Genomic DNA, 23,475 nt, shown 5'->3' with positions numbered 1-23,475 from the left:
TTTTGGGTTCTAATTAGGGCGACAGGCACGCTGCTGGGGGGGTAGGCCGTAGCCTTCTGCAGGGGTGCAGGGTGGGGTGGGAGGGATGGGGCCTCTTTACTGTTCGTTTTTCTTTCAGTTCTATGGCTCTTTTGTATCTCTTTATCGGGACGCTGCGTCTGTGCGTGTCTTCCATGGTGTGATAGCTGGTGGGGAAGGGGATGACTTCCCTGTTTCCACGATATTGATTGCACATATATCATGTCTTACACGCCCTAACCGCGATGGCGGGTCTCTCAGTCCTGCGTGCTTTTATCGCTGTGGGGCGCGTGCAGTAGCGCTGCGTTTTTTCTTTCTCTCTTTCTAATATCTTTTCCTCTCCCCCTCCCCCCCTTTTATCTTTATTTGGGTTAGTATAGTGGATGACTATATTAACGTTGCTGGTCTGGTTCTTCTGTTATGTACTAGCACGTAATTTGGTGGTCGACGGGTGGGTGGTGGGCCGCGGTGGGAATTGGTCTGAGCTGGGGCGTCTATAAGTTGATTCCTGTTACCCACTGCTGTTATTCTTTTTATCAATGCCCTTCTGTTTTGATGCTTGAAACGTTGCCCGCCATGGAAACTCAGATGTCAAAAGTTGCAACTGATTCTGCTATACTTCTTATTATACTATAAAATTAACCTTCTTTAATCCTGCTTCCAGCGGTTATACTCAGCCCCATAATGTTTGATCGCTTGCCTTGTGATATTGTTTACTGCTGCTGAAGGGGGTGGTAAAGAGAGGAACTTGTGGTATATGTGCTTCTCAATCATATCACTTGCAAGATGACCTAATGCCTTACTCTGATGTTTTTGTTTTTGTTTTGACTTGTATGTACTGTATTATTTCTTTATAATTCAATAAATAAAATATTTTAAAAAATGGGTTGAGTCTAGTATGCAATTGAAGTCACCCATCCATATGTATGGGACGTCTAATTTGTGGACAATAGTTCCTGTAAGACCTGAAAGAAAACAGGGTCGTGTTTGGTGCATATACTTTTAAAATGACAATTTCCCTGCCATCTAGCAAACCTCGCAAAATTACATAATGCCCATTCACATCGGATTCACTATAAGTTGGTGTAAATGAAATGCCAGGTGTCACCCAGATCATGGTACCCCTGGCATATGTAGGAAAAGAGGAATGGTGAATCTGGCCTCGCCGCTTCTTGGCTACGCTAGCTGCGCCGCTATCGTCCAGGTGTGTTTCCTAAAGGCAAGTGATAGATATGTGATGGCATTTGAGGAAAGTTAACACCCTGTGTCTTTTGGTACATGTACTCAGCCCCCGGACATTCCAGGTCAGAAACCCATACTCGGCCTGCATCGCCAATTAGACTCGACACTACCACCAACCCTGAACCCTGCCCACCCATGAGAAAGCCACTAGTATGCACACCTTCAAAACGAACCAAACCTAAGATTTTGTAAAAACAACACACTTCCCCTCACCCACGGACATCTGTTGAACAACAGTCACCATCCAAAATGCATACCCCTATGTCGTCACACACATCCCACTATATGCCCCAACTGGGGCTATAACACTCACAAGCCTCCCTAAATGTCGAAATCTGAACCCATCAACCCCAAAAATTCGACCTAAGCAGGTAATAATGCCCCACAATGAGAGTATTCATAATGCCAGTACTACAGCATTATTATTGAGCTCACCTTTGTGTATGCTAACCAGGTCCGGCCCTATTAGTGAATTGGGTCATCTAGGCCTGTGCGTAGTATAGATTCAGACAGCGGAACTTCACAAATGTTACAGTTTGGTGTCGTTCCAAATTCCCAATTTAATTCTCCTCAAAGAATCCCCCCTCCTGTCCGAGCAGGGTTTCCGGGACAACGTTTACTGATGAACGTGGCCATTGTGCCTGATCGGCGATTTGCAGGTTGGGAGTGCCAACCTCGGAATACAAAGCTGAAGGGACGTCTGTGCTCATTTGGAGTGTTCCGTCGTTCCCGACTGTGATCCTTTTGTCTGGGTCCGCGCCCGCAGTTGGAGGTCCCCCAGCTTTCCCCCAGAGCGGTCCGGGGAACCATTTCTTGGTCCCGACTGATCCTCAACGTCCCCCGCCACAGCCACATCTCCTCCCACCTAAGAGACCTGCACTGGCTCCCCGTCAACAAGAGGATCAAATTCAAACTCCTCACCTACGCACACAAAGCACTCCACAATGCCGGACCAGCCTACCTGAACAACAGATTCAACTTCTACACCCCCACCCGCCAGCTCCGCTCCGCCAGCCTCGCCCTCGCCGCCGTCCCGCGCATCCAACGAACTAACTCAGGCAGCAGATCCTTCTCCTACCTCGCCGCCAAGACCTGGAACACCCTTCCCACCACCCATCTACGGCAGACCCAAGACCTGCCCACCTTCAGAAGGCTCCTCAAGACCTGGCTCTTCGAGCAATAGCAGCTAAACCCCCCCAGCGCCTTGAGACCCTCACAGGTAAGTAATTAAAGCGCTTTACAAATCCCTGATTGATTGATTGATTGATCTTTCCTAATCTCCAGCCATTCCCAGACCTCCTCAGGACTCTCGAAGAAGTGGGCCTTGCCCTGTGCCAAAACCTTCAATTTTGCTGGGTATAATAGCATGTATTGCAGGCTCAAGTCTCTTAATTTCCTCTTTGCCCCTGGAAACAATTTCCTTTGTTCCTTCACCAGCTTGGTATAGTCAGGATATATGGAGATCTTGCTGTTTTCAAACTAGATGTCTGGTTGCTCCCTGGTGGCCCTGAGGATTCAGTCCCTGTCTCTATAGTTTCAAATTTTTGCAATGAACGCACGCGAGGGAGCCCTCGGAGGCGGCAGAGGAACCAGAGCTCTGTGAGCCCTCTCAATATCGAACATGTCGGATAGGCCAGAAGGACACAGCTGGGTTTAGATCCATTGTTCCAGGAACTGCTCCGCCAACCTGCCCTCCACTCTCTCTGGAATACCCAGTGCACGAATATTGCTGCACCTGGCATGCCCCTCTGCGTCCTCAGTGCGGCATTCAAGAGCTTTAGTTGTGGATGATAATTATATTACCTGATTTTTCAGTGCAGAGACCTCTCCCTTGAGGCCTGATACGTCTTCCTTCACCACTGTGACTTTATCCGCTACCTTGTGGAGGTCAGCCCGCAGCAAGTTTACATCAATAGAAACAGTATCTATTCAGGCTTCCAGCTCCTTCCTGGATTCCTGTATGGCGACCAGCAGCTCCGCCCATGTTGGCCCCGCATCTCCACCCCGTCCTCCTCATCCATTCCAGTTGTATAGTGTGTGATGCGCCATGGTGTGTGGCGCGGAGATGTATACTGAGTGATGGTGTTTGATGCCCCTGCACGAGAGGCCTTGTCCTTGCCCATGTTGGTGTTAAATGGGTGCCCACCCTCTGCCGAACTGTGCAAGGCCCCCACGTCTCAGTAAGTTTGAGTTCCCCCGCATGTGCCGCTACTGAACAGGCCACAAAGATTATTTCCAGCGAGGATTCCGTTGTAGCATGGGGGGGCCTCACAAATAATGACTGCTGTGCTTCTTATTTTCCATCCTCTAGGGTTGGCCAATAGCCGCAATCCCTCAGTGCGCAGTAAGCCCACAGAAGGGCCAGTCTTGACCGGTTCTTAAATGCCACCCTCCATGAGCACACCAGATCGCAACCAACACCAAGCAAGTCAACAACTTACAGTTTTGCGGGAGTGGAGTGCGTTCTCGCTTATATTCAGGGCAGAGGCACTCCTGTGCCTATTACTCATTGGGCAAATTGCTGATGTTTATTCCGCATCCGCCTTGTGGACCAATCCAAGCTCCCAACACACTGCTCGTCTGATCCCCACCACAGAGCTGGGAACAAAGAGGGGCGCAATCGCCTCAACTCCCCACAAGCAATGCAGAGGCAGTTTACAGTCCTTGCTGGGTCAGGTCCTCACCAGAGAGTCCCAGAGACAAGCAAACCCCCAGGATTGGTGGTAAATGGTCTCACAGCATCAGTCCAGCAACGTCTTTCACAGACCCCCCACCCCCCAGGGTCCAAACAATCCAGCAGACGAGAGTGGGTTGGCCGGCCACGGGCCTCAAGGCTTACCCCACGATGCTGTAGAAGTACCACCTGAGGCCAGGGCTCCCACTTACACCAGCGCACCAGGAGCTGTTGTGGCCAGACCCCATGGCCAACCAGCAGTGCAGCGGAAGATGCCCCACAAACAACAGGAGGACCCAGCTCTGCTCCCCGGGGTCTCCTACTCTGCGAGAGTCGCCCGGGCAAGTCGACACTCCCTAAGCACCTAGCAGGCCAGTGGCCCGGCGACAATGATCAGGTCAACTGAGGGTCCGATTTCAAGGCTCTGCCACCGCCCTCGTTTCGGCCGCTGGACACCAGATGCTCACTTTGGGATCGCCAGGGTCGATCAACGTCCCGGCCAGGCAGCGCCCACCCCCACCGCATTTGGGGCACTGCCTCAATCGTCAGCAACCGCACCGGGGTAGCGGGGCCTCCACCTAGACAACAAGCGCACCCCCGATATTTCCGATATTTTTCCCACCTCAGGGGGGGAGGATGCCCACAGGGCCAGCCAGGAGACTGCGAGCCCCAAATCTCCTACGGCCTCAGGGTGCTCCAGAGACCAGGAACTTCGGCGCTTGACTCTTCGCTGTTGCTGCGTCACGAGGCCTGTCCTCTTCCCGGGCCTAGCTAGGCCCCACCCCTGAAGCCTAAATTATCAATTTTCCTGACCAGGAGCCGGCACCTCAAGTACACCGCGGTATGCTGGTTGCAGTGTTGTGTTCAGGGCTAGTTTGCAGGTCCAGACTTCAGGATTTTTCAGGATTACACAGCGGGCCGGCCGGGAGCTTAAAAGCTTACGCCCTGTTGGCCATGTTGCTTGGCCACGCCCCTCTTCCCCTCTGTATTTAGTACTTTCTCAACACATTAGACATTTTTTCCCATTACCACCCAACTTAAAGCAGATAATGACAATTTTGTGCATCACAGGAGTAGTCTGGTGGAGGAAATTCCACCAGATTATCTCCCATAGGTTATACTTCCTCCCGAAATCAAACCATTTTCTATTATCACCCAACTCTAAATCAGATCTGTGGACTGGAGAAGGCAGCTTGGAAAGTAGGGAGAACGTGAGAGCTCCCTCAGATTAAGGACCCGCGGAGTGTATGTTAATGGGCACTACTTAAATGAAAACAGTGGGAATTTAAAGCTTGCTGGTAACCTGATCCTCGCCCACAGCAAAGACCAACGTAGGCTCTTTGGCTCCTCGAAAACTAGCAGTGGCAAGATTTGCTTACCTGGGAGCAGGCAAGAAATAGCCATCCTTTCATTTCAGTAAACGTAGGTGACGAAACTGTCTTAAAAATATGCCTCAGTCAGGCCTAGTCATTGGTCCCAGACTAGTAAAGTGCATCTCTGTGTCAAAAGGAACACCGACCTTTCCCACATATCTCAGGTAACTCTGAGCAGAGGGCGTGTATTTTGAGGTCAGTAACTGGTGCCTACATGCACTGGGCCTCACCACTTCCTAAGGAAAGGTTCAACCCTTCGCTACAAATAGAAGGGAACTTATTTATAGAAGGAAATAACCCATCTGTTCTTGGAGTGCTGTAAGTCGTAAGAGAGTCCTTAAGGCACTGAGAGGGTATATTTCCTCAGACCTGAACCTGGAGAGTGATAATAGAACCAAATGTGAGCTGGAGGGGTCTTAAAAATATCTACCAGGAGAAGGTGAATTATCTGTCTTTTCTTTAAGGTGGATAAGGGATAACTTGAAAATGTTACTTCACTAGGGGAGCATGGGTATCTTTTTTTTTTTTTTTAGCAAAGTTTTGAAAACTCTTGGCAGCCTGCAGGGTTCTCATGCCCTGAGCCGACAGGCTCCAAACCATGTCCCAAACAGATGTTGCCAATGGATAATCGCGTGGTGTTGTGACCAGACTACACGTCCTGTAACCCAAAAGCCATCTGGGAGTTTGAAGCAAAACTCTACATTGCCAAACATAAAAAAATGAGGTTGGTCGATCCTGACCCAGGTTGCCTTTGTCAGGCATGTCAAAGGTGAAGATGAGGGTCAGGTTGAAAAAAAGGCATAACCAGCACAAGCATAGTTCCTCGACATCCAGACGCTCTAGAAAGAAGTCACACAGTCAGCGTTTCTAAGAGCCCAAGTCCGGCTTTGCCTTCCTCTTCTGAACCAAAGACGATTTTGGAGCCGATGTACCCTGAGCTCCCCTGGCCACCATCAATTCAGCAGCAAATTTGAGCCTTTAGGTAACCTGCTGCAGATATTGAAATTTGCTCTGGTTCCCTCTGGCATACCTTTTGGCTCCAGAGACCATTCCAGCCTCATGTTGACCTCTGCCTGCAGGCCGTCCATGGAAGAAGATGACCTCCACATGAAGGCAGCCAGTTCTACCACAAGCGCTCGGCCATGTCTCAGTTCCTCTGCTGCATGCCTCATCAGCTGTTGTTCCACTTCTGTTGCTGCCAACACCAGTGACCTTAATTCTTAACCCGGCAGTGGCCTTGGAGTTTCGATCACCCTTTGGAGAAATTTCGCCACATTTCATGCCACATCATCACAAAAACCTATCTTCACATTGAAAAGGATTCACCTCTAGTGCCTCTTCCTCAGCAACAGTATTTCAGATAGACAGAAAACAATTTAGGTTAAGATTCAGATGCTAGTCTAACCAGATGATGATGAGGAAAGAGATCAATTGCTCTCTATCACACTAAACTGAAGCTGGTATATACCTTGATCTACCACAGGTTCTCCAACCAGTCGATCTTAAGCTACCAGTAGCTCGCAGATACTTTTGGAGTAGCTTGCAGCCTTGATTTCATTTTTAAATAAGAACCAGGTCATGAAATATATGTTGCATTTCCCTTTTAAAGTTAACAGAAGGTTGTGTCTATTTTACATTTTCATCAGGCTACACATAGCCGGGCCTAATAAAAAGCAGTGCTCCAGCTTTATGACACAGGGTACGGTGCAGAGGTGAAGACCAGAAGCAGTGAGGTATTTAACTCTTAAATTAAAGTCAGTGGCAACTCAAAATTGGAACATGTGAGCAAAATTATATTTCTGGATATTTCTCAATGGGAGAAGATTTAAACGAAGAGTTAGCTTAATGATTAAGTTAACTCTTTGTTTCAACTTTCACCCATTCAAAGTGTCTCATTTACACAAAGCAAGTATCTTGCTCCTTGTGGTCAGTAGACACTGTGCCATATTTCTAACTGAAAAATACAGTAACTTTTGTAAATGGAGAGAAATTTGAAATGAAAAAGAATGTTTGTATGAACCAGTAAGTCTCCACTTTCAATTAAGCCAATTCCATCTTAAGTTTTATAAAGCATGTTTCTTCAATTTAAATTTCTCCCATTTTAACAAATGGATGTATTTATCTGTTATACATACTGCACCATGTCCACAGGTCAGTAGGGAATCAGAAGCCTGCTGTTTGTAAATGTGAAACTTTGAATCCATAAAAACATTAAGTTAACTCTTCATTTTAATTTTCTTCTATTTCAAAGTGTTACATTTACACACAGAATGCCACTTGCTCCCAGTGGCTGGTAGATACTGTGCCATATTTATAACTGACAAATAAAGCCATATTTTAAATGACAGAAATTTAAAGTCCAGAAAAATGTTCCATATTATGAACAGTTTTGCAGAACAATTTTATGCACTTTACCTTTCTCCCATTTAAAAAATGGTTATATGTTTGTGCTATACATGCAACAGTGCCACATATGGTGAAAGGTATATCCTGTGCCACAAGTACATATGACACAGGCTCTCAGACAGGTGTACACATATATCCCATTCATACATGCACATGTTCATACATCTCTACAGACCACGCTTTCACTAACACACATGGCAGCCCTGCCACAGTGCCCCTAGTTAAAGTATTTTGTTCAAACCATAGTATCTGGCTGTATGGACAATAGGCTTAAAGACAATGAAGCTGAGCATGTGGGTATCTGGTAATCATGTGCAAGTTACTTGGCTTAGTAGCTCACAATGATTTTCACTGATCAGAAGTAGCTTGCACTACAGAGAAGGTTGGGGATCCCTGATTTACTAAATGACAGTGGCCTCAATACTTCACCTGAATCCACTTTTGATTTGCCAATGTCACCACGAACATGGAAAGTGATTGTTTTTCTATAATGGTTTGGAGGTTTTAAACAAAACAAGGGGACCCAATATGGTATACAAGGACCTTGGGTAGCGATAATTTTGAAAACAGTGGTCCTTGATGAAGGTAAGGTGAAAAAGCTAAATGAATATAGAATGAGATCAGTTCTATATTGCTACTGTCCAGCCAGACAGTAAGATTTCAGCCTTGCTGCACCGCAGCTGGGCTGCTGTACAACATAGGTAAAAGACAATGACAATGCTGATAGCCATCCCATCCGTGAGAACTATTGGCTTTAGCAATGCTTGTTTCATTCTGCCAGCGCAGATTCAATCTTGTCAGCCATGTTCCGCATCTGAGTACATTTGAAAAATAAGAGACAAACTGACATCAGTGCTCAAGGGGGTCACCTGAGTGCAGCTCCATGTCATCATGTCCAGGGGTGGATGGAGTCAGACAGGAAACAGGCAGTTAGAGAACCACAAGATGGAACATTGCCAACGGTAGGGAACTTATTGGAAAAAGCCTGTGGGCATTCCTACTCAGGTGATGGAGAGAAGTTATTGGATCCAATTTCTGTCTCATCACTCCGCTCTCACATTGCGCGTAATAACCGTAAAGACAAGTCCTTTCAACTTTACAACACACCCATAGGCAGGAAAAGCATGACAAGGTAATAAAAAGAAAAAGGAGAAATAGTGAAAGAAAGGATGAATGGAAGGAGAAAGCAAAACAAGCGAGGAAGGAAGGAGGAACAACATAAATGGGAATAAGAAACATAGAAGCTGGATACGGCGCACTAAAGGCAGGAAGAAATGAAGTGAGACACTAGGGTAGGGATAATGGACTGAATGGAAGAGATATGAAGAAGAAAGCATGTGAAAGTTAAAAGAGACACAATTCTAATAATAATGAGAAAGAGAACGTTGATTATAACATTTGAGACGGATAGAAAAGAGGAAAGAAAAATGCAAGAGGTGGAACAAATAGAGGAAGGGATAAAAATAAAAATAAACCAGGTCATTGAGAAAGAGGGAGATGTGAGGAAGGATGGAGAGAAAGAGAGAGATAGAAAGGGTGATAGACATAGAAAGGTAGACAACAGACAGCACAAGAGAGAAAACAAGAGAGAGAAATCAAGAGAGCTGGAGAAAGACAGAAACAAAGAAGAGAGAAAGAGTGCGAAAGAGAAGCAGGTTTAGAGAACCAGAGATAGACAGAAGATAGAGCAAAAGAGACAATATGAATGAGAGGGCAGCACAAGACAGAGAGAAAGCGAGACAAAAAGAGAGTTACGGAGAAAGAGCAGAACATAAACAGAAAGAGAGACAAAGAGAATTAAAAACAGACAGAAGGAAACAAAGTGTGGTATAATCCACCTGTCCTTCCTGGGGTGGGGCGGCGGGGGGAGATTTCCTCAGTCCGTCATTTATGTCATGATATTTCCATGAATATGAAGCCATTCATTATTGGTTATAGTCCCTCACTAACTACCCAAGCAAACTGCTTTTTAGGTAAAAGTCCATCAGGCTTAAGGGTGTTTGTTTTGTGCAACTGGTCAAACCGTCATGATACGACTGAGGCTTTCTCACTGAGGAGTGCCTGCAAAGACTGCAATTGGCCATGATATAATGTCATTTACTAACAGTCCCTACACCGAGTTCTTGCAGGAACGCCATAGGATGAGTGGATGCTGTGCCTTCCTGCTCAGCAACAAGTCCCTAAGTAGTCAAGAGCAGCAATATCGCAATATGTTACCTTGCGCAACGGGAATCCCTGCTAACTTTACAAGGCAGCCATCATCTCAGGCACACCACTCCATGGGGCATATTAGCAAGCGGCAGCGATAATTATCGCTGACCGCTGCTAGCGTGAGGAATTCTATCGCCCGCTATCGCTGGCGATAATCCCCATGTTAGTGTTGTATTAACAACGCTGAACGCCATGGAGATAAAAATCCCAGCGATAGCGGGGATTATCGCCGTTTTCAATGGAATATCGCTGTTTTTCCAGCAATATTCCATTGAAAATGGTGATAACGTTGCTGATAGGGCAGGACAATCTTAGCCATGTAATCCACCTCCCATTGGATTACATGGCTAAGTACAGGTCACAAGCAGGCATTAGGAAAGTGGCGTTAACAGTGGTTAGCGCTACTTTTCCTAACGCTCTGCTTATTAGCGAGTAGCTAATGTAAAAGGCTGAGGAAGTAGAAGGGTTCGAAGTTCTCTGACCCTATAAGCTGAAGCTAGTGCTACCAACAATATTGTCTTCAAAGTGAAAAGTCAAACTGGGTAACTTTGCATGAGCTTGAATGGGAAAGCATTTAAGAAAGTCAACTGAAGACTTAAGTCAGAATGAGGCACAGCAAACGGATTGGGATGAAACAAGTAAACCTTTTAAACAATGTTCTAGTAAACGTGACTTAAACAAGGATGGCTGGTCAGGAATACACGTGATGGCAAACAGGGCCTCCACTAGCCATTAACTGTAGCCTCTACCAGACCCTGTTTTGGAAGACAACGTGTAATCTCAGGATGTCAGACAGGTGGGATGAATAAGGATCTAGGCCTCTGGCTTGCATCTTATCCAGGAAGGTAACAGGACCCTAGATGGCACCCCTCATTCGCCATGCAAGCAGCCACGGCGTTTGTGGATTGGGGCGGAGGATGTGACCATCCTCCTTTGATAACAGGTCCGCCCAGTGTAGAAGATGAAAAGGTGGTCGAACAATGAGTGGGAACAAATCAGCCTATCAAAGCTTCCTTGCTAAATCTGGGGTGATTAGTGTCAGCTGTGCTTGGTACTACTGCACCTTCTGCAAGATTTTCAGCAGAAGATGGATTGGTGACAACATGGCCATGAAACCACTTATACCTGAAGGCTTCCACTAAGGAACAATTCAGAGGGATATGTAGGTCTCAGAACTGAGGACCCCTCCTGTCATGTGCAGTAGCAAAAAGATCTATGTATCAACGCCTCAATTTGGAGAATATAACCTCTGTCACTTTGTGGTGTGGTTTCACTCGTGGTCCATTGTTCACTTTCAAGTTGAGGAAACCTGCAATTTGTGATGTTACCAGTAATATTTGCAGTGGCAGCACCCACTGCAACAGGTGAATTACCTCTCAATACGGGTTTCACAACCCCAAACTGTCCACCCTGTCAATATAATGGATGCCGGTGCTTTTTTCTAAAAGTGCCTGCATTGGGGCTCCATGAGACAGGAGAAATACCTTCATGGCAAGACAGACTGCCTGCAGCCCAGCATGCTTATGTGCAGACACTGCTCTGAGGAAGATCAAATGACCCATGACATCATGTCGCCCATATTGGCACCGCAGCCCACGGTAGCCTATGTCGGAAGAAGGCTGAAGGGATGACCCATCAAATAGTTGAAAGGATCCATCTCCTAGTGCAGATCGAGACAACATGGTTGTAAGATTGGCACCAGAGCTAAGAGGTTCCCTTGATGCTGCAGCACCTATTGTTGCAGGCAGCACGGGAGGGCCTTCATCTGCCATCTGGCGTGTGTCACTAGGAGGATGCATGAGGCCATGAAACCAAGCAGACTTAAGACATGTAGAAGCATGAGTCGGATCTGAGTCCGAAATCTTGGAATCATCTCTAAATATCCACGAGGCTCTGAGGAGGAGGAAACACATTCAAGCAGATCCTGTCCGGCACTGTTCCTATGAAGGTTATCCTCTGAGTTGGAGGGGGGTGAGACATCTGGCCATCATATTAAAGCACATATCGAATAGAAGAGTTGTCATGCTCATATGTGATCCCCATCAACTCAAGGGACTCAGATTTCACCAGTCAATCCTCCTAGTATGGAAATACATGGACTATTGACTATCACCACAACTACAAGCCCTTTTGTTTAGTGACTTAGTTAAGCCATCAGTCCAAATGTTAGCAGGGAACTAATATTGAGAGGCCTCCAAAGTGAATATCAGGAAACCCATGTGGGTACAAAGAAGCAGCTGATGAAACTGCGTCCTAAGGTCCGGGAATGGTAACCACCCTGCATTCAGGGCCAGCATAATGTGGCTCTGGGACAGCATGCTGAACTTGTCCTGGCAAATGAACAAGTTCATGAGGCAAAGGTCAAAATTTGGACTCAAACTCCCATCCGGCTTGGGTGCCAAGAAACAAATAGAATAACATTTAGTGGCTCTTTCCAGAGGCACCACCTCTATTGCCCCTTTGTTCCAAAGGGCAAGGACCTCTGTTTTTTAAGATGATGTCTGTGTCAAAGAACACATCCTGGTGGAAGGACGGAGGAGGGAGAGAAGGGAAGGAAGGGTATAAAGTATCTCTTGCGGCTTAGATGAATGAACCAGCATCTGCTGCGGCCATCTCGTAATTGAATTCAAGTTAAGAGACCCCACACCACCAAAAGATGATGGAGTTAAGGGTGGATTAGGAGAAGTAGAGGCTACAGAAGCAGCAGAGGAAAACAGGGCCTGGATCTGCTGCTGCTTTTGAAGGGGTCCCCTAGATCCTTCCTTGCCCAGATAGCAGTGATACATTTTTGGGGGTATCTGTTCATTTCATAATGTTGTCTTAACTCTGAACAGAAAAATACAGTGGGCGAACCCATTAGTTGAGTCGACTCAGCTGTAGTTTTGAGTGCCAGAAACCCATTAGGTTTATAAAAAGACCCCTCACCCACCAACCTAGTTGGTGGCATGCTTAATCATTGGGGTCCCAACTGAGTAGCCGAGTGCCACCCAGTTGTGCTGCAACGCCTGATTACAGCGGATTTGTATTTGTGTGAAAGGAAAGTGTTGTAAAAGTGGTGCAAGTTCAAAATGTCTCTGGGAATCCTTACTGAACAAATTTTATTCCCAGAAGCCCAGGACACGTTTATAAGAGAAAAAAGGACATCAAGATTAATTGATCTCAGTTGTTCCTGTGGTCAACATGTTTCAGCCTCTTGAAAAATTAGAAGGCTTTCATCAGGACCAGGTGATGTGAATGATATGTCAATTAGTGGCAAAAACATGCCACGTGTATATTTGTTCAGCACACTCGCTAAGGTGTGCTGTGCATGCAGTGGTGTCTACGTACTTACGGACCCACTGGAGAAATATAAAAGACACTTGCTTCGTGTTTGATGTAGCATTAAGCAGAACCCGGAGGGGGCGCGCGCCTGTGGTCACACATTCGTCAAGGCAGGGTGTCCACTTATCACGCCTATTTCGGATCTCCCTGTGTTTCTGAACGGCCACTCACCATTGAAGGGCATGTCCTTTAAGGTTGCCGGGACTTCTCCTGAGAATCCAGGAGAACACGTCTAACTGTGGAAACGCAGCATTTTGGCCATATGTGACAAAACTGGCTGAAAATGTATTTTTCACATGGTCTGGTAGGTTGAAGGATGCACCATAGGCACTTCCAAGGATAGCATCTGTGAGGGTGCTGACGAACACTCCAGCTGAATGGGAGACTTCAATGTGGCAGGCTTCGACTTCTTTAAGTGGCAGGACAGGAGCTAATGGAGGCGCAGCACTTCATAGTGTTGGGGTTGAAGACGCAAAAGTTGCAGTGTCAGACGCACCCTTGGGGAGTGGCCTAGAGGGTGCGGCAGCCGCACTGAACAAATCCAGCATTATGAGCCGAAAGTCATTGACCTGACTAGATTGGCTGATGGAGCCTGGAACTTAAACCTCATCTTTTTAAATATCTTAATTTTTCAAATGACAAGGAAGGATTTGGTGTTGGGGTATAGCAGTGAGAATTTACATGAGAAAGAAGTGGATTTCTCCTATTTATGGCACTTTTTATGTTTTTTTTTTCTTTTTTTGGTGCAAGATCCTTTTGTAGAACGTTCTCTGTCAGGAGATTTACCTAAAGTCGAAGGAGAATGCTTTGGTCTATCCGTGACGGTCTTTACTAAAAGTAGTTTGGCCTCCTGCTCCCTGATGGCTGTTGGGTGCCTCAAAGCACAGGAGTCACAGGCTACAACATCTTGTTCATAGCCTAAACACCACTTGGGTCTGTCAAGGTTATTTCTTGCCGCATCTGTGACAGGGTTTTAAGGACGTTTAAATGCGGAAGAATTTTGGAAGTGTAGCACTGAGAGAGCTCTATACCTACGTCGCTGCATGGAAATCTTAAGGATTCTGGGGGGCCCTGGGCCAAACGTATTTTGGGGGCCTCTGTTCGGACCAGCTTTGAAGTTATGATCCAGTTTCAATCCTCATGGCCTCTTTGACCAGGCCACTGATAGTGTACAGACACACTGGTCCAAATTCTAAATCTGTTCACATCTGTGTTTTCAATATTGTAACATAGCAGCAGCTCACTACTATTACTGCAAATAATCTCGGTGACAGCCTCCCATTTCTAATACGTGAGGTCCAGTTTTGATCTAGAATAAACTTTTGCTATGGATGCTGCATGAAAGATAAACACAACATTTTTATGCAAAATGTCTGTCATAGACTCTCACACATCATCCATATTGAAAATAAATTAAAGGAAAACGGTATTTAAAACAATCTGTTTAACAATTCTTGAAGGTCATCAGGGCAGGACTCTTGCAGAACAGAGCTGGCTCTATCAGGGGCCTCCTGAAAGTCTGGAACCCTGGGCCAAAGCCCACTTTGCCCATGCCTTAAAATGTCTCTGCGTCGATGAGGCACGGAAAAACAGGAATTATCACCAGTGCACTCGTTGATACCTAATATGCTCTGATATTGTCACGTTGGATGGGTAGAGTCGCGGCTGAAGCTGTATTGGGCCACTCAGCAACGCTGGAGAGCTATGGCTGGGGAAAAGCTTCCCAGAGGAGTTTTATCACTTGGAAAGATATATGGTCATGGGTCTGCATGAAGGTATCCAACAGAAATAGAGGAAGAGGTGGTGGGAGAGAGAGAACACAGGTAAAGAGAGCTAGAGAGAGGTTCTTAGAGTGAGGAAGAGAGAAATTAAAGAGAAGGAGAGAAGAAAATAAGAGAGACAGTGCAGTTGTGTTGAAGGGTAGCACATCTTCATGCAGTTTGAGGACATGTGCTCTGTGCCTTGTAAGAACGATAAGAACCCTTACGTTGCGTTGCTGAATCCAACATATTCGTCCCCGGACATCTTTTTCAGGAACTGCATCACCTGCAGAATGGACAAGTGCAATCTCAGCAGAGACCCTCATCCACCGGTTAGTACTCTCCAGTCCTAATACCCTAGTCTTACTGCTCCCCCTCCGATTAACCCCTACCACTGAAGCCCCGCTTTCTGTGTGGGTTAGTCTATTTACACTATCCCACCTCTCTAAATGTTCTCTTTCCGTACTCCCTGATCTCTGCAGTTCCCCATTCTAGGTTACTCCAAAATTGTAGTGAGCCCTAACTCGGATGCTCCGCCCCCAACCCTACTTTATATGGACTTCTCACCCTTTCAGGCTTCTCTTTGCCGTATCCCAATCTCCTAGTATTATTTCTGGTCTAAAAGATGGCCTTCTTTCCTGAGTTCCTATGCCATTTAGGGTGGACCGTGTCCACAACCCACCCAGGTGACACAGTCCCACTAATAACCAAGCTCTTGACGGCTGTCTCTTGGCCTGCCTGTTTAGGTCGCCTCAAACAATGGCAAAGAAACAGCAGAACCACATTTTTAAATGATGTTAACACACACTATAATAACAGCAACTATAATAATAATAGTCTTGAACATTGAGCAAGAAAATCAAGAGACTTACATAATCAAATTTCTCTGCCTTGTTTGAGCCCTGTAGAAAGAAAGATCAGCCAAAGGTTTACAGCAAAAATCTTCAATTTTTAGTACCATCTGACCAGCCAAGACTGGCCACAGATAGCTTTATAAAATATAACAAAGAGAATTTAAACATTTCAGAAGCTGATAATTTCATGTCTAGTGCTTCAGCGAAGTAAACAGATCTCACACACATTCCCTACAACAGAGATCTCAAGCTGCCCACGCCATGTGTGAGTAGCTCACTTGGGGCAAGATGTATGTAGAACAGGTTGCAAAACGTTGGTCGCCTTTTGCAATCAGCTTTTTTGTGGTGAGTGTATTATTTTGCGAACTAACATATGTACTAATATGTACGGTCGCAAAAAAAAAACGATTTGTAGTGGATCGAAATTCGACTTTCCACATGAATATTAATGAAGTAGATCCCAAATTGGATCATAGGGATGATGGCCTGCTGAGGTCAGCAGACCACCATGTCTGTGATGGCTTTTAAATAAAGCGACTTTAAAAAAAAATGCAACCCATTTTCCTTAAAGCAAAATAGGATGCACTTAAAAAACAATAAAAAATATAACTAACATTTTGTTTTAAAATAGGCAATGGCACTTTGGGATCACTGCCTACTCTTAAATAATATTTTTCTTAACATTTACAATGAAGAAGAGGTCCCTTGGAGATTTATTCCCGTTTGTGAATGACTTACCACCTCCTTTGAGGAAGTGGTAAAATATTAATATTTTGTGACTGGGATTTGGGCCGGCCAAGCAGTCATGCGCACTTAAGTAGTGTCAACCACTCTCTCCAATGATCTGGCCAGACCCGCCACATCTGAGAGCTACTGACTCAATAGGAAAAATCTAATGATACGTTATTATCATTTTATTATTCCTTTTGAGAAGTGGGGGGACGCTCCTCCGTCTAGCGGGAGAACCCCACTTCAATTGTCATTTGTACATAAGAAAAATAATGTTTGCGATCGCATTGGTGACCGCAAAAATGCTTCGTACATCTGGACTCTAGTCCTCTTTTCCCTGCAGCTTTTTGATATTTGCGATCCTGAATTAATCAAGAGAAATGCAAATCTGCAACTGCCAGAATAATAAGATATAAATAAGAGGGAATTAGCTACTCACACCTCGTTACAGTAAACTTTACACCTCTGGTTAAAGAAAAGAGCATTAATGAATAAAATACCTTATTTTATAGTTTAATTCTAACAGTGAAAATACGCAACAGCAGGGGTCTGCAGGTGAAGGTTCGCCATCTTATTTGCATATTGTCTCCCCCCCCCTGCAAATCAGTTCCTCCTTGAAAGCATTCCAGCACATTCCAAATGAGGGCCTCGGAGTACAGTGTGCAGGAGGATGTTTCGATACTACTTAATAAATGATTACCCGCCACCTGGCAGCCCAAAACACACGGACGGGCAAGCCCAGCTCTCTAGGGACGTGTTGGGAAATTTTAATTTTCATGCCAACGCAAGTCCAAAACACAAAACCCCGCCAGGACGCCCCCCCCCCCCCCCCCCCCCAGTGGTGAGGATCACCAAGATGAGTATCTCCGGTTGCTACAAAACACGGCATGGTATCTCCGTGAGCCACCCACCAACAACCTTGCTGCACCCCCTCACGCTGAGGCCAGTGTTGTGGTACCGCTGCGAGCGATGCGTGAGGCGCGCTGCGGCCGCTAATAAAGTACGCCACACATGTTTTAGTATCGGTGGCGCGGTCCTGACTGTCTATCCCGGGGCCACGCCTCTTTATTATCTAGATACGCCTGGCATCATGCGCTAGAGCTCATACGCAAGATCCGGCTGCGGGTAGACTAGGACGCTGCCCAGCCGGAGAACATTACATTCCTTCCAACCTTTATAAAACATTAACAAAACATCAACTTGTCGATCTGTTACCAGTCCTGGTCGGGTCGTCTGCTCTCCACTCATACCCAGTCACCGATCACCTCCAGCTGCAAGTCTTTGATTAGTCACACCATGAATCCCGCTAGACGAGAGGAGGGAGCCGGATTGTTTCTCAGGCCATATCTGGGATGCTCTCCCCGTGATGATAGGGATGGAGTTGTTTCCTGCGAGGCTCTGACCTCCGGAGCGCTCGCTGGGGCATTGGACAGACTTCTGTCCGGACTGTCGAGCGATGATGGTGCCTCTCGATCACATCTATCCAGATCATTCATAGGGATAGTTACTTGGCCATCTTCTACTTCCTCCTCCGTTCTCTGCTGACTTGGACCTGCCTCCCTACTCCTTAGTGATGGAACGTTGGGAGTCCCTGCATTGACTTTCTTGAAGAAGGATACATTCCATGTGAGTTCTTCTGTTCCCCTTCCGAGCTGTGATCATCATAACGGTCCGGCGAGTTACTGTCCATTGATGCTGTTCGAAAGGGAGATGGAACTTGCTCCCTGGATGCCTATTTTTGACGTAGACCAGGTCTCTTTCTTGGATGGTCGATGTTTTCACTCTTCGGCTGACACTGGCATGGTCTTTGGCACTGGTCCTTTTGGTTAGGATCCTTGTAGTATCAATCTGGGAAGGGGTCCAGTCCGGGTGATGAGGGATGGTGTCTCGCACCACTCGACCCATGCATTGCTGTGTATCACTTGTCTTTGATTATTGTGATTACAACTGTTCTTCTGTAAAGCACTCTGATATCCCTCGGATTCTGGTTCGCGCTATATAAACTTTATCAAATAAATAAATAAATACTAGTTCAGGTGCCTTCTCCGTGATGATATGAGGGGTCAATCTGTATTCCCTCAGGAAGCTGTAGATGGCTGTTTCCAGAGGGGCTCCCTCACCATGCGCGATGCGAATGACCTTGTTGAGAGTGCACATGAACCTCTCTACTTCCCCGTTTGCTTGGGGCCAGCGTGGAGTTATTTTCAGATGTTGGATGCCACAGGACTTGAGATAGTCAGAAAAGTCTTGTCCCTGAAAGGGTGGGCCTTTGGCAGTCTTTACCACTTCAACAATCCTTTGAGTTGCAATGATCTTTTCTACCTTGGTGATCACTTCTGTGGCTGTTTGGCGTCCAACCACTTCTACCGCGGGGTATTTCGTATAGTCGTCAATGACTACCAGGGCATAGCGCCTATCCAGAAGGTGGCCAAAACCGATGCTGACCCACTCCCACGGTCTTTGTCGGTTGTCTCGAGGTCCTGATGCTTGAGTTCCCTTTTGAAACATCCTAGGAGTGGGATGAGTGTCTTCTGTCCATAGGCAAATACCTGGATCTTTGCTTCGCGCAAGGGCAGGTGTGGACTCAATTGGTTGTATACGTTGGCAGCCATCAGTTCGATTGAGGCTCCTGTGTTTATAGTGGCTCGTACGTCTTGGTGGTGAATCTTGAGTCTCCACTTTGGAAGACGCCGTCCATTCTTTGGTGGTTGACCCACTGCGAACACATAATGGACGGGGTAATCTCCTGTGTCATCGTCCATATCTTCGCTGTCTTGCGTTTCAGCTACGGTTTGTGTTGTTTCCTTCCGGGGTTTCAACGACCTGCATACCGCCGTGCAGTGGTTCATCCATCCGGAGGCTGTGCACCTTTTTCCTTTCACCGGGCAGTCTTGCATGCGGTGGGGCGTGCCTCCACAGTAGCCACATTCTTTCTTCCTGTCTTGCGGACGCTTCCCTGGGCTTTGGCGCGACTTGGCTTTCACTTAGCTTTTGCTTCAACAAAGCAGACACAACCATCGCACCCCAACTACAGAAGGTCAACAACATCTCCTTCGAAATAGCGACATTCCTAGAAAGCTGGAAGCATGCCGAAATCAACGCCCTCCTAAAAAAAACCAAGGCGGCCCCCAAGGACCTCAAAAACTTCCGGCCCATCTCCCTGCTCCCGTTCCCGGTGAAGGTCATTAAGAAAATTGTCAATGCACAACTGACCCGCCACCTCGAAGACAACAACATCCTGGACCCGTCCCAGTCCGGATTCCGAAGAAAGCACAGCACCGAGACAGCCCGCCTCGCCGCCACAGACGACATCTGTTGCCAACTGGACAACAGCGAAACATCAGCCCTCATCCTACTGGACCTGTCAGCCGCCTTCGACACGGTCTGCCACCACACCCTAAAAACACGCCTCCAAGAAGCCGGTATCCAAGAGAAGGCCCTCGACTAGACCACGTCCTTCCTCTCCGGCAGAACCCAGAGAGTCCGCCTCCCACCCTACCGTTGCGAAGCCACCAACATCATCTGCGGCGCCCCCCGGGGCTCATCCCTAAGCCCAACGCTGTTCAACATCTACATGGCCCCCCTCGCACAAGTGGCCCGCCAGCACAACCTCAATATCATCTCCTATGCCGACAATACCCAGCTCATCCTCTCCCTCACCAAGGACCCGCACACCGCCAACCTACACGAGGGAATGAAGGCCGTCGCCGACTGGATGAGGATCAGCCGTCTGAAACTGAACTCGGACACGACGGACGTCCACATCCTCGGGTCCAACCCCTCCGCCTGGGACGACTCTAGGGGGCCAACCTCGCTGGGAACAGCACCGATACCCACCCGAACACGCACGCAACCTAGGATTCGGCCTCGGCTCCTCCATATCCATGTCAAAACAGGTCAGTGCCGCCTCCTCTTCCTGCTACAACACCCTCCGCATGCTACGCAGGATCTACAAGTGGATCCGGACCAAAACAAGAAGAACGGTGACACAGGCGCTCGTCAGCAGCAGGCTAGACCACGGCAACGCACTGTCTGCAGGAATCCCGGCCAAGCACCTGCGATGCCTCCAACGCATCCAAAACGCCTCCGCCCGACTGATCCTCGACGTACCATAACGCAGCCACATCACCCCCCACCTGAGAGACCTACACTGGCTCACCGCCATTGGACATGGACGTATGCGTGCTTCGCAGCATGCGTGCCGTCTCACCATCAGGCCTGAGAACGTGCTTAAACCCTGTGCCCTGCATGCTTCAGGTTGCCCTAGTTGTTCACACCTACCAGAGTGCTCTGGACAGACAGCTTGGTGAGGGGCTGCAGACCAGGCCTTCAAGGGTTAATGATTGCTGAGAGTACAGGTACCGGCTAGGCTAGAAGGCCCTCACACGTGGCAGCCATCAGGTTCACACCGGGATCGCAGGGCTCTCTCTGGTGGCAGCAGGTTGATTGCTCACTTGTATGCACTGTGGGGTTGAGAAAATCGGCAGCGTGGGCTTTAAAGTACCCCTCATCGCCAGTGTTGTGGTGCCACTGCACGCGATGCGTGAGGCGCGCTGCGGTCACTAAAAAAGTACGCCACACATGTTTTAGTATCGATGGGGCGTCCCAACGGACTATCCCGGGGCCACGCTTCTTTATTATCTAGATACGCCTGCCAGCGCTCGTACGCAAGATCCGGCTGAGGGTAGACTAGGATGTTACCCAGCCGGAGAACATTATAGCCAGAGGTCACTAAAGCACTCTGTACGTAAAGACGCAGCTAATATATCTCTGCATACTTCTGAGCTCAAGATTGGAGCAATGCGTGAGACGCGCTGCGGCCGCTAATAAACTACGCCACACATGTTTTAGTATTGATGGTGCGCCACGCCGCGGCCTCTTTATTATCTAGACGCGCCCGGCGTCCTGCGCCAGCACTCGTACGCAAGATCCGGCTGCGGGTAGACTAGGATGTTACCCAGCCGGAGAACATTATAGCCAGAGGTCACTAAAGCACACAGTACGTAAAGACGCAGCTAATGAATCTCTGCATACTTCTGAGCTCGACATTTGATCAGCCCACCTATCAGCGTATAGGCTACCTCTAGACCCTACAAGGGGACCCAGGTCCTTATGTAACAACGCACTTCCAGATAGACCCAGAATGGGTAAAACTTGATACCTCAGGCCCAATTCATTCCACAACAAATATTATCAGTATTTGTTATGTTACGAGTTTGTTGAAGCGCGACAGCTGCCCCAGCAACGGGGCGTCCCGGTGCTAAGAAACCATAGCATAACCTACTGAGAGGGGGGGGGGGGGGCGAAGGCTTAAGGCAGTGGGAACAGGTGGGTTTTAATTGCCTTGCGGAAAGCAGACAGATTGTCAAGGCGACGAATGTTCAGGGGAAGGGAGTTCCAGAGTTTTGCTCCCAAAACTCTGAAGGAGCGACCCCCGATACGGCAAAATTTCGTGCGAGGAACCACTACTAAATGTTGCCCTAGGGAACGCAAATTGAGCTGGGGGGTATAGGGTAGTAGAAGCGGACGGAGAAGTACAGAGCCCTCTGTTTTGAGGATTTTGAAGGCAGTGATGAGGGCCTTAAATTGGATTCTGGCTTCCACTGGGAGCCAGTGGAGTCTGTGTATGGTGGCTCTAGCAGAGCATCTTCTTGGAAGGCCGACTATAGCCCTGGCTGCAGAATTCTGAATTAGTTGAAGCCTTGTTGTCTCTGCTTTGTTAGAGCCTAACAGTAGGACACTAGCATAATCCAACCGGGAGAGAATGATAGATTGGACTATGAGCTGACGTGTTTTGGGATCGAAGAAGCCAAGAATGGGGTTGAGGCTTCTCAGCAGGCCCACACACGTTGCTGCCACTCTTTTGGTGTGGGTTTGGAAGCTCAACGAGGAGTCCAGCCAAACTCCCAGGTTTTTTAAAATAATTTTGGGGGGAGGGATGGGGCCCAGCAAGGAAGGCCACCAATGGTCGCTCCAACAACTGGGGTTCTTACCAAGGAGCAGCACCTCGGTTTTTCCTGCGTTCAATTGTAATCAGTTTCCAGTCATCCAATGGGCGACTGCGGCCAGTCCATCCCTAAATCTCGTGGCAGAGGTAGAGGGGGCCTCAGTAAGGGTAATCACCAGCTGTGTGTCGTCGGCGTACGACACCAGCGTGAGGTCCCATTCTCTGGCCACTGCCGCGAGGGGCTGCACATACAGGTTAAAAAGGGATGGACTGAGTGCCGAACCCTGCGGGACTCCTTGGCCGATTGAGTGGGACCGGGAGGTGAACGGGGGTGCTGAGACTCGGAAGGATCTGCCCGTCAGAAACGAGCGGAACCATTCGAGGGCCAGGTCACTAATCCCTATATCTTCCAGGCGTTTCAGCAGGATTTTATGGGAAACCGTGTCAAAGCCTGCGTTGAGATTGAGCAGTATCAGCGCAGCACTTTGACCGGCCTCTAATATCTTCCGAAGATGTTCGGTGGTGGATAGAAGGGCAGACTCCGTACTATGCCCTGGCCTGAACCCGTTCTGGGAAGGGTCCAGTGTGTTATTTTGGGCCATATGGTCTGATAGTACGGTGTTAGCATGGGCTTCTGCTAGTTTGGACACCCAGGGGAGCAGTGAGATGGGCCTATAGTTCTCCGGCTTTGTGGGGTCCAAGGTCGGCTTTTTGATAATGGGGGTGACCCATGCTTGTTTCCAGCAAGTAGGAACAATAGCCGAGGAAAAGGAGAGGTTGAGAAGTGTGGCCAGGGATGGAAGAAAGAAGTCCAGTGCCTCTAGAAATTGAGCCGGTCTCATGGGATCTGAGGGGGCACCGGATTTAACCTTTCTACAGAGTTTGGCTAGATCCCCATGGGAGATTTCCGGTAGGCATGAAAGTCTGTTGCCTTTAAAGG

The 23,475-nt window shown here is 47.7% G+C and overlaps 1 protein-coding gene across 2 annotated transcripts in view; it reads right to left on the bottom strand.

Annotated features, from left to right (window-relative positions):
* Positions 1-23,475, bottom strand: part of GLS2 (glutaminase 2) — a 252,782-nt gene that overhangs the window by 73,393 nt on the left and 155,914 nt on the right. For both annotated transcript variants that reach the window (XM_086959521.1, XM_086959530.1), the window contains exons 8-9: positions 15,878-15,907; positions 15,233-15,291 (exon numbers count right to left, since the gene is read on the bottom strand). In XM_086959521.1, the coding sequence (XP_086815647.1) occupies positions 15,233-15,291; positions 15,878-15,907 (89 nt within the window). The remainder of the gene's footprint in view (positions 1-15,232; positions 15,292-15,877; positions 15,908-23,475) is intronic.

Source organism: Lissotriton vulgaris, chromosome 1_1, assembly GCF_964263255.1.
Source record: "Lissotriton vulgaris chromosome 1_1, aLisVul1.2, whole genome shotgun sequence".
Taxonomy (NCBI): Eukaryota; Metazoa; Chordata; class Amphibia; order Caudata; family Salamandridae; genus Lissotriton; species Lissotriton vulgaris.
This window is presented reverse-complemented; position numbering and strand designations above follow the sequence as displayed.